Source organism: Pollachius pollachius (genome assembly GCF_949987615.1).
Source record: "Pollachius pollachius genome assembly, chromosome: 15".
Lineage (NCBI taxonomy): Eukaryota > Metazoa > Chordata > Actinopteri > Gadiformes > Gadidae > Pollachius > Pollachius pollachius.
In genome coordinates this window covers 5,442,613-5,453,838 of record NC_136948.1, presented here as the reverse complement: position 1 = coordinate 5,453,838, position 11,226 = coordinate 5,442,613, and the positions used below count along the sequence as shown (strand labels likewise).

The window sequence follows — 11,226 nt, the reverse complement described above, 5'->3', positions numbered from 1 at the left end:
CGTCCATTACGAATAGGATCGTGTTAACATATTGCTTAATCTTGTTTTTTTTTCTCATTCCTCGCGTGTCCCATGGATGTGGACGTTGAAGTGATGATCTCGGGTTGTTTCATCAGCTCCTGAATATTAATTAGGCTCGGCACTGCAGCACAATAAGAGGCAGTGCCGAGACACCAGGCAGTCATACCCCGCCACTGCAAGCTCACAACCATCTTACATCATCCGCTCGCCTACCGGATCTTACTTTGACTTTTTATTTAACAGAAGTGACACTGAGCTGATTCAAAAGGATAGAAATATGGCGTCGAGAAGATCTTTATTTTGTCTTTTGAAAACTCAACTGAAGCACAATTGCCAGCAGAGCAGAGCTCAGTCCGTGGCGGTCATCGGCGCTCCGTTCTCCAAAGGACAGGTAGTTATACTTTGGTTCTCGTTTAAGGAACACCGCGTTGTGAGCTCATACTGCTTACTTAACCAGCGTCCCCTGATCCATTTTCATGGATGACTAGACTACACACGCGGTTGGCTAACATCTGTTTCCTGTCTGCTCGTTAACAGAAACGGAGAGGAGTAGAACACGGACCCAAATTCATCAGAGATGCGGGACTCCTGGAGAGGCTTTCAAATTTAGGTGAGTGAGTTGGAAACAGACTGGAGCCACGCCGGATGAAAGAGTTCTGTGTCCAGGGGTAGCGTGCGCAGGAGCGATGGGGTCTCCCCTTCCTCTCTCGGTACACTTGGTGGGGATATAGATCTGCTTTTACTGCTCCGTATCGTAATCATGTACCGTCTCGTTGCGTGTGTCGTCCGGTGGGTCTCAGAAGGAGCGGGGTTGAGGACCCCATGCGCCGGGTACAGTGTCTCCTTCCTGACGTGTCCGCGGCCCAGAAGGAATGCGGAGCGACGCGGTCTCATTCTTTCCGTCCGCACTGGCGTCACTGCGTTTCATCTTCGGTTTCCGCCGTCACGTGTGAACACAGATGGTCATTAAACCGGACCGAGTTCAATTGAATTTGAAAGGGTTCTGTGGAAAGAGAACCAAATGGTAATGGAAAATTCCACACGACCCAGGGATGCGACGGAATGTTAAACCCGGCTAACACTACTAGGTATCCTATCCCGCGTTTCTAATCAACATTATGAGTCAACAAATGTTGCTGATGACATTCAATCACACAGACAAATACTTTTCTGTAGCAGAGGAAAAAAAAACGGAACAAATCGAGTCGATGTTGATGAAATTTGTGCAAGTCATTTTCTGGAAATGGGTTACAGCGTCCGTGTTACGCTACACCCCTTCCAGTAACACCCCCCCCCCCCCCGGACTTGGACGATTGGGTGACAGTTTAAGGCTAGGGCAACCTTGATTGATCCCATTCACCAGAGGACGTCCTCGATTATCAAAGGACTTGATTTAATCTGAATAATGTGTGTAATTAGTAGGCCTATACATATTCTGTCTTAAGTATTATCATTGATATGGTGAATTGTTAGCCATGGCGGGAGAGGCCAAGTTAGTTTGCATCACACTGTGTCCTGACTCCTACAATAGAGAAGTCAGAGCCGAGGATCGATTCCTGGCTGCACGAATCGATACTGAGCTAACTTCACAACATGCAACAACTTTCAGTTTAGAGGGGAAGGCAGCTGTCTCGATATAGGTACAAGGTACAATCACTTAATATTATCATCAGTATTTATATCTCCACAAACAATTATAAAGTAATATGATGAACGGCCCCTGCGAATCGGTCCTTTTCAAATCTCTTTTTGAGGATATCATGTTTGAGGTTAATATATAAATGTTGTTTCGTGTTATAAATATAGAATACGGTCCCATTTTGCATATAGGCTAATGATGGCCCCGCCCCCCGCGGTGTTTTTCCACAAGCGCCCTCTCTCTATGAACCGGGATGTGTTTATCGTCTCACCGGGGCCGGGGGCTATTCCTGGCCCGCCTCCCGGCCCATCCGACACCACCGGGGCAACCTAATACGAGACGAGCCCCCTCAAAACTTTCAGAACAAACCGGGGCATTGCCAATTTACCCCCCCCCCCCCCCCATGGTAGCTATGTGTCCTCAAAGGTTCACTCTTTGAAGGAATTTGACATCATACAGTCTGGCTAAGGGGAGCTTGGCGTTGCGCTGGTCGGGTGAGACGCATGGGGAGGGTGGCGCTATGGCGATGGTCGCTCAAAAAAAAAAGTGTTCCGGGCCGAGTTATTTTGAAAAATGGCCTATCAATTATTACTCTTGATTATTACTCCGTACCGGCTCCCCGGTGACTCAGGAGCACGGAGGGTTCACGGGTCAACGGAACCGGAGCACCGGGTTGACACTAATACGGCCACAGCTAAGCTAGCTAGCGTCTTAAAACGGCGATATTACTCACCAGGCTAGTACGTATACCCTCTCACAGTTATTTCCGTTGCCGGGAGAGGTATTAGTACGTGTCCCCGCAGTAAAACAACACCGAGGTACCGTTACGCACCGACCTGCTGAACTCATTAGCCCCGTGTCAGCCCACCTAAGACGGATGCTTGACGCACCATCTACTGTCTAAACGGCCTCTATATTCAGGACTATATTACACATCTAACATTAACATGCATTTAGTAAAACACTCTAAAAATCAACCAATTATTTATGGCCAGTCATGCTGGCCATAAACGGATGAATCAATACATTATTCAGTCAATAAAAAGCTGCCGTGGGACGCTAGATGCGCTGGGTCCTAACGTGGTGGTTCTTCAACAGACGGTCCGGTGCACGACCTGGGGGACCTGACGTTCCACCACCCGGAAAAGGACGACACCTGCATGCAGGTGCACTTCCCGCGCACTGTAGGGAGAGCCAATAAGCTCCTGGCGGGCGCCGTCAGCAGTGCGGTGGGGGCGGGGCACACCTGCGTGATGCTGGGCGGAGATCACAGGTATTTCACTCTTGCGTTTGTCTCACCCTCCTTTCCTTCTTTTAGGGCATGTACACACTTATTGTATGTTGTACGTCCCTGCAAAACGAGTACTCAGCATTATGAGGCATCTTATCCTAGCTATCTTTGTTGTATACAGGGAATGGGTTAACCTAACAATTGTTAGTGCTTGGCACTTGGTTCTATTAACATCCATACTGCGACATATGGTTGTATCTTCCTTCTACCAAATGTACTTATTATAGGTTAAAAAAAAAAGACAATGTTCTTAATTGGTTAGTAATGTCTAGCGTTGAAACCCCCACTGCTACGATAGACCTACATGCTCATGCCTGACCCTGACCCTCGCCTCTCTCTCAGCCTGGCTATCGGCTCGGTCGAGGGCCACTCGCGCCAGTGCCCAGACCTGGGCCTCATCTGGGTCGACGCGCACACCGACGTCAACACGCCGGCGACCTCTCCGTCAGGGAACCTCCACGGACAGTCTGTCGCCTTCATGCTGAAAGAGCTGCAGGACAAGGTATTGAGGGCCTTAACACTTTGAGCTAAATGTACATGAACCCCATAGACTGTGTGAATTAATGTTGATATGACGCTGACGCCCCATTGTGGTGACATCAGCGTGCAAGTGATATTGTAGGCAGGCTAAAGACCTCATACTAAGTAATCACTAATAAAACATTTAAATAAGCTGTAATCTAAGAAAATGTTGGCACGCAATGTGGTTGCTCTTACTGCTAACGACAAGGCTTATTCAAATAATAAAAAGTGAAATTATAAGATATTGAAAGTATTAATAATAACTAAATAAGTTTTCAATCAAAGTTCAGGCAAGCGACCCCTTAACAAACCTGGAGACCCTTCAACGAGCTGACTCAAAAGGAGCCTAGGGACCACTTAAACAGCCTAGTGACATCTTAACGAGCTTACTGACTGATAACGAGCCTAGTGACCCTTTAACGAGCTGTCTCATAACGAGCCTAGTGACCCTTTAACGAGCTGACTCATAACGAGCTGACTCATAACGAGCTTAGTGCCCCCTGAACCAGCAGATACCAGTTCTAGGCTAACAGAGCCCTCCCAGTGAACCCACCAGCACACCTTCTTACATGGCCTGTATTTACCATCACATGACCAGATGTTCTCTCTCGTCCCAGATGCCCGATCTGCCAGGCTTCTCGTGGATGAAGCCGTTCCTCTCCTCCAGGGACCTGGTGTACATCGGCCTGAGGGACGTGGACCCCGGAGAACAGTAAGTCACAGTCGGGGGGACCAGCTGGTGCACACACTACTCAGGGAAACAGATACAGATCACCAAACAAGCTGTGTGGATATCTTTGCCTCTTTGATACGAGAGCGACCGATTACTGGGGGCTCTCAAAACCAAAGTAGAAAACCTGAGAGAGAGAGAGAGAGAGAGAGAGAGAGAGAGAGAGAGAGAGAGAGAGAGAGAGAGAGAGAGAGAGAGAGAGAGAGAGAGAGAGAGAGAGAGAGAGAGAGAGAGAGAGAGAGAGAGAGAGAGAGAGAGAGAGAGAGAGAGAGAGAGAGAGAGAGAGAGAGAGAACCGAAGGTGCTGGCCTCCATGTTAAGCCGTTGTGTTCTCCCCGTTTAGCTACATCCTGAAAACCCTGGGGATCCAGTACTTCTCCATGCGGGACATCGACCGGCTGGGCATCCAGAGGGTCATGGAGGAGACTCTGGACCATCTCCTGTCGAGGTACACTCAGACCCCATCAGGAATCACTACTCCCTATTCTACCCTCTATTCTAGTCCCTCTAAAAGGCTTCATTCTATCCTCCCTATTGTACTTTGTATCCTCTCAGTTCTACTACATTTAATGCATCATCCTAGTCCATTCTACCGTTTTCTCTGCAATGTTATCTACTCTGCTATACGTTTACGTTTACGAGCTATATCTATTCTAGTCACTATTATACTATCTATTTCCATCTCTATTCTACTGGGTAATCTATCCCAAGATCTACTCTCAGTACCTATTGAATTTAAGTAGATCAGGGCAGAGCAGTCCTCGCTCCACCAGCGTCAGAATGCTCTCTGCGGCCACCTCTGTGAATCCAACAACTTTACGTCTGTGGTTGAACCTCCATTTTGTTGTGTGGTGCAGGGGTCAGCGACCCCTCCACCTGAGCTTCGACATCGACGCCTTCGACCCGTCCCTGGCACCGGCCACGGGCACACCCGTCAACGGCGGCCTGACCTACAGAGAGGGCATCTACATCACAGAGGAGATCCACAAGACAGGTGAACGCCCTCCCTCTCACACACACACGCATTCTCACACACACACAAAAACAAAACCACCTAGACAGATTTATATGAATGTGTTTAGAACAGAGGATGGCTCTTGAATCTTCCCCTGTTCTAACCATTGAAGTAGACTTTGCACACTGGGAACAGGGTGTAATTGTCCTCCAGGTGCTGATTATAGGTTAGGTGTAGTTAATGAATGCTCTCTCAGGGCAGGGGATGTACATAACTGGTGAAGTGAACACTGTGTTTCCATGATGCCTAGTTGCTCTGAGGCTGGGGGAGCTGAAATCTGGGTGCACGGTTTCCCTTTGTGTTTCGACCAATCATGTCGCTGGAGGTGGGTTCTTTAGCAGTTTAATTGGTCGAACACAAACTCGGCCCGCAGTCGTCAAATGCAACCAGTTACTGTAAGGTTTTAAATCAACGTCTTGCAGCTTGGCCAATGTAGAAATACACATTAAAATCCCCTTCTGAATGCCTTATCCACTGACCATTACACCAAAGTGACAGAAACTAACTTTACGTCGACCCATGCTATTTTTACAATGAAGATGTTAGGTCTAATACCTTTCAAAACTGCATTTATTAAATGATGTAGTCAGTGGAACGTCACTGACCCAGACACTTGGTCACTCAGTCCCTCACAAACGGATTCGAACATAGACTTGAACTCTCTCCTCTGATTGGCTCATTACTGCTGTAACACAGTAGCGCCACTGAACCCCCACCAACTGAAGCGAACACCAGTGATCTCACTGACTCTAACCCCAGCCCTGGTGTCCCCGTGCAGGCCTGCTGTCGGCCATGGACCTGGTGGAAGTCAACCCCCTGCAGGGAGCCAGCCGCGCCGCCATGGAGGCGACCGCCGCGCTGGCGGTGGATGTCATCGCCTCCTCGCTGGGCCAGTCCCGGGTGGGCTCCCACGTGCGCGTGGACGAGATCCCGTCATCGAAGGAGGACACAGAGCAGCTCCGGCTCTGAGCGGCCGCCGGGAGGAGGAGCGTTATGGACGCTATCGTTGCCGAGCATTCCTGAAAAAAATTTTCCCTGAATAAGACTGGCGCCGACTTTGGGTTGGACGTTTTCATCGGGGTTCTCAATTTGCGTTTTTGTTTTTTGTTCTATTTTCCCTCTTTGAGTGTTTTTGCGTCTGCTCGTTGGAACTCGGCAGCGGAGGCTGAACGGTGCCGCGTTTCTCACGTAGAAACGCGGTGAGACGTGGTATCCGACATGGGTGCCACCCTCACAGCCGTACTTAAGTTATTTAGGTGTGTGTTTTATGTGTTGGATTTGCAGGAAAGTAGCGAAGCCCTTTCAAGAAGGCTCAGATGGCGAATTAAGTTCTCCAACTGTATTTCTGGAAGGGAAAGGGACAATGAACGTGTACTTTTTGGCTGTGCCAGTTTGACTTTAATAAAGTGCACAGCTGGACCCCCTGTGGCGACCGTATTTACTTTAGTTTCTACTGATGTAATATTTACAAACTACTTTTGTATTTTGAGAATGAACGTGTGTTCGTATACGATGTTCGTAGGGACTGTTTACTGGTAGTATTAACAAATGGTTTGACCACTAAAATCTGTTATTTCTCTGTTTAGTTATGGATGATTAGTTAAACTAATGGAATAGCTTATGGATATGACCATTGAATGGAAAATAAAAACACTAATGTAATTCCTTCTCCAATTCTTTCTCCATGCCATGTATCACAATTGACATGAAAAATATGCTTTTATGTATCTAGTATGTATTAAAGTACACAATATAAATATATTTATACACTTGTTTATATTGTACATAGTATATTAACAACAAATGAGACAATCTGTAATTCAGACATAACTTAATACCATAATATAAATCACAATTTATCTAAACACTCAAGGTACATTCACTAAGTGATTGTAAGTAGATTAAGCTATTAACCCGGATAGTCATGAATCACTGCATACCGATCATAGTTTTACACCTGGCAACGCCGACAAGCAAAACATGTTTTTTTCCCGGGCTCCACAACGGCGTGACGTGATTCGCCAGATGAAGAGGCAGATAGGCTCAACCTATCAGGACCATGAGAGGCCTGTGACCACGCTTACTTCCTGTGAACTCCAGTCGGTTGTGCCAGATGCGGTACTCCAGTGTTTTTACGGCCTTGGCTTCAAAAACTTCCGCTGACCCGAGCTGATAAGAGTTTATTTTTATGGCATTGATATAAATTAAGCAAAACAACCGTTTATAGTTAGCTCTGATAGTGGTGACTGTTAGCGTTAATACTAAAACGTTTGGGAAGAGATAACAGAAAGAAAACCAAACTGTTTTTTTTCTTTTTACACTTTCATGCGACACAGCCGTTATGGCAGCAACAGTAACCATAGAAACGCAATGGGTTTTGTCATTTTTACAGGATTTTACACGATTAGTATTTGTTCACATTAAAATGCTATCTTCACCTGGACCTCCGGATCACTAATGGAGTCCTCCGGCCGTCACTCATGGAGTCGGTCCAGCAGCGTGCACACAGAGAGGCAGCAGCCAGACGCATCATAAACCTCTCTGCGCCAAAACCGGCTGAAGGTGAAACCGTGGGGCTGGTGTTCGCTCTGGGTGTGTGAGCCCACACACATTTCAGCTCAAGAGACACAGAACCGCCAAGTCCATGTGAAACAGTTCATCTCACCCGGTTTCCTTTAGTGTCCCCCAAGTGTGCTTTTGGTTTGGTCCAGTTTGAACCCCGGTGTCCGTAACAATAATTCTGAAACAAGTGGTCCACCAGGAGCAGAGGGAGTAATGGAGAACCTCCTTTTAGAGGACAGTCCCGTTCGGCCAGGGTCCACCTTCAACCTCGTCCATCAGTCTCTACGCTCAGCTGAGGTGGAGGAGAGGTCAGCGGCGAGGAGTCAGGACAGGGGGGAGGAGAGACAGGCTGGGGTCTCCTGGGGCTGCTTCCTCCTCCATCTGCTCCTCCTCCTGCTCCTCCTCCTACCTGAAGAACTTAAGGTAGACCACGGCTCCAAGGACGCCCAACTCCATCAGGATGATGACGGCTAGCAGCAGCTTATTGGTCATCAGCCTGAGGACACGAGCCAATCGGAGAAGACAGTTCAAGTCTATGATCAAATCAGTTAGTCACTAGGGGGGTGAGGGACTGAGTGACGAGGTGACGTCACGTTGGTGTTAGGGTCAGGGAAATTCCACTACACCATTTAATTCGAATACAATTTGGAAATGCAATAGATTAAACCACTAAATTATAATTGTAGCATGGGTCAACGTAAAGTGAGTTTCTGTATTTTCGGTGTAATGGTAATTTGACCACGAGTCACAAACACGTGAAACTACAGGATGGCAGAGAGTAAAAAAAGATGTTCCTGGAGATGATGATGAAACTGAGGACCCAAGACGTACCTCCGGGACATGGCGCGGAGAATCTTCCGGCTTTTACTGAGATGTTCACCGGTGTTGACCAACTACAAGGTACAAAGACAGAGGCAAGGAAAAATCAGACTTACACAATCAAAGTGTTGGGTTTGATACCAAATACCTTCAGCCGCCACCTGTAGGCCCAGAGCATGATGCTCTCCCCAACTCCTGCTCCTCAGTCACAGAAGGGCTGTGCATTTAATCAAATTTACATTACGATTTCTGGGTGAAAAGATCGCCAAACCAAAATGATCGAGTTGAAACTATAGATATTTTTTTAATCATTGGTATTTATTTTTTAAGGTATATTTATTTTATTCATTAAATATTTTATAGAAAGTTCTCAGTAACAAGGGTGTTTTTTTTGGAGAGAAATGCTGAATAAATGCATCGTGTTTTTAAACTCAAAAATAATCTTTAGAATAATCGTGCTTTAAACGTTAACCCAAACCCCGGGGGAGACTCACCCGGGTCCGGCTGCGCTCCAGCTGCTCCCGCTGCCCCCCTAGCTCCTCGATGATCTCCGTGCCGATCTGGTCCGTCTCCGTGGCGATGCGCTGGCTGCGCTCGATGCTCTGGGTGGCGCTGCTCAGAGACTGTTGGCCCTGGAGGAGCAGAGAGCGCTGGGACTGGAGGTAGGTCTGGAACCAGAGGAGAGGGGAGAGGAGACCCCCGGACCGCACAGATGGAGGTGAGGAGCTCTCATTAACGCACAATATATATATATATATATATATATATATATAGTGTATATAGCGTATAGAATATACAGTGTGGTCAATGCTAAATGGACTGCGTTTATTAAGCGCTTCTTGTAACCAGAGGCCACCCAAATGGCCCGCTTTACAATATTGCCTAACATTCACCCATTCATACACATATCGACGGCGGTGTCGGCCATGCAAGGCGACAGCCAGCTTGTCGAGAGAAGTTAGGGTAAGGTGCCTTGCTCAAGTACACCTCGACACTCAGCTAGGGAGGAGGAGGCAGGGATCGAACTAGCAACCTTGCGGTTACCAGCCAACCCGCCCTACCTCCCGAGCTACTGCAGGCCCGATGAGGGGCTGCCAGTATACTGATACAGTATATACAGTATGTTATACATATGAAAGCTTTGTGGATATATAGCTCTGGTGTTGCATTAAGAAAACACTTTAATACATTTTTTGATGTTTGCTTGGATTGTTCTAAACATAACTTAGGTAGGCTGATTGGATAACAGTGTCTGATTTGTGAATGACGACCTAGATTAAGGTCTGTTGGCTTTTCGTTTCCCATTAGTTGGTTACATGCAACACCTTGATCTTCTAGTCATCAGAAATTACACGGTGGTTGGGTTTCAGTTCTGTAGTTCTGTGATATAACCCAATCTCGGAACTAGATATTTTGTAAAAGGTCCGTCAGTTGGAAATCTTTAGAAGAACTTACATTTACCATACTCTGAAACTAACTGAAAACATGAGGAAGGAATGAGACCGACCCAGACCCTGCCAGCCAGGCAATACAACGCCTGATCTCCGCCTAAAGCCACCAACATAGACCTGGGTCACTCACGCTTTGCTGATTCTGTGACGAATAGATGCCCTGGTGACCGCCTTCCGTCGGTCGAGCGGAAGAGCCGACGCCTAGTTCCGAGCTGGCCATCTCTCTCTGCAGCTTGCCCAGGTCTCGGCGGTGGAGCCGCAGCTTGGAAGACATGGCGCTCCTGTAGGCGGCCGGGGCTGTCCGCAGCTCCGCGTCCATGCCTTGCAACTGCAGGGGGACGAGAGCAAAGACTCCCGCTGATTTCATCATTATGCGCCGACCACTTTAGATGGGAGATCGTCAACGACAACCCAGTATTTACCAATCGACGAAAAGTCTTTCGTAAGCGTAACCATTTGAAACACCAAAGATGTATTCGGTTTAGAGAATACACATTTAGAAGAGGAGTAGCAACCTACCACTTCTTCGGCCTCTCCGTGCCTTTCATCGAATGATCTCTGCAACCTCTTTCTCTCTTCTGTGAATATGGGAAAAATCGTGCAAAGTTATACATTAAAACAGGAATCCCTGGCTCCCGGTTAACAGGGAGTGACATGAGAAGAAGAAGGCGGATGGTCGTTTACCTCCCTGACATCGCTGTGCTTTATCCGGCAGGAGCCGGAGCTCCTCGTACAGCGAGTTGTAGATCTCGTGCAACTTTTCAAACTCTTCCGATGACATTTTGTCTTCCCTGCAGCAGGCTGACCCTTAAGCAGCTGTTTATCTGAGAATAAAACCGTGTTATAGCGACGGTAAGCGGATAATTATCTTCTAAATCCCCTTTAGGTTCGGGGTTTGTTGACAGATCCTGAGCACTCTTCCGCATATCGGGTCCTCGTAATCGAGTCACGTGACACACTGTTGCTACGCGTTCAAATTACGTTAAAAATGTTTCTTTGCGTATGGATAAAAATAATATGACGGCGTATTTTTTTTAAATTAATTTTAATGACCTCACTCATGTTTTTTAAATGAAAACCATAATATAAATATATATCTTTAAAAACAGCATTTAACAGACATCTTGTCTTGGTGCTTTGTGGTAGATGTAGGTTACAACCAAATTAAATGTATTAT

General features: G+C 47.1%; 2 protein-coding genes across 2 annotated transcripts; one reads left to right on the top strand and one right to left on the bottom strand.

Annotated features, from left to right (window-relative positions):
- The first annotated feature begins 200 nt into the window (after positions 1 to 200).
- Positions 201 to 6,879, top strand: arg2 (arginase 2). Its single transcript, XM_079752564.1, has 8 exons — positions 201 to 412; positions 559 to 631; positions 2,759 to 2,933; positions 3,294 to 3,453; positions 4,091 to 4,185; positions 4,546 to 4,650; positions 5,060 to 5,196; positions 5,996 to 6,879. Exons 1-8 carry the CDS (start codon positions 299 to 301, stop codon positions 6,184 to 6,186), a joined length of 1,050 nt encoding a protein of 349 aa, XP_079608690.1. The 5' UTR covers positions 201 to 298; the 3' UTR covers positions 6,187 to 6,879.
- A 95-nt stretch (positions 6,880 to 6,974) lies between these two features.
- On the bottom strand, positions 6,975 to 10,974 carry vti1b (vesicle transport through interaction with t-SNAREs 1B). The gene is made up of 6 exons (XM_079752565.1): positions 10,734 to 10,974; positions 10,569 to 10,627; positions 10,180 to 10,377; positions 9,093 to 9,266; positions 8,611 to 8,672; positions 6,975 to 8,275 (listed from the first exon to the last, which is right to left on the bottom strand). The coding sequence occupies exons 1-6, from the start codon at positions 10,828 to 10,830 to the stop codon at positions 8,185 to 8,187; spliced, it is 681 nt and encodes a 226-aa protein (XP_079608691.1). The 5' UTR covers positions 10,831 to 10,974; the 3' UTR covers positions 6,975 to 8,184.
- Positions 10,975 to 11,226: the final 252 nt, after the last annotated feature.

What these genes read in the sequence shown, in the direction of transcription:
- vti1b (XM_079752565.1), bottom strand. Translation starts at nt 10,830, where the DNA reads ATGTCATCGGAAGAGTTTGAAAAGTTGCACGAGATCTACAACTCGCTG. An exon ending in AGCACAGCGATGTCAGGGAG is followed by an intron (nt 10,628 to 10,733) that starts GTAAACGACCAT and finishes CCATATTCACAG; the next exon opens with AAGAGAGAAAGAGGTTGCAG. An exon ending in CGTCACAGAATCAGCAAAGC is followed by an intron (nt 9,267 to 10,179) that starts GTGAGTGACCCA and finishes CTCTGGTTCCAG; the next exon opens with ACCTACCTCCAGTCCCAGCG.
- arg2 (XM_079752564.1), top strand. Translation starts at nt 299, where the DNA reads ATGGCGTCGAGAAGATCTTTATTTTGTCTTTTGAAAACTCAACTGAAG. An exon ending in GGAGAGGCTTTCAAATTTAG is followed by an intron (nt 632 to 2,758) that starts GTGAGTGAGTTG and finishes GTTCTTCAACAG; the next exon opens with ACGGTCCGGTGCACGACCTG. An exon ending in ATGCTGGGCGGAGATCACAG is followed by an intron (nt 2,934 to 3,293) that starts GTATTTCACTCT and finishes CCTCTCTCTCAG; the next exon opens with CCTGGCTATCGGCTCGGTCG.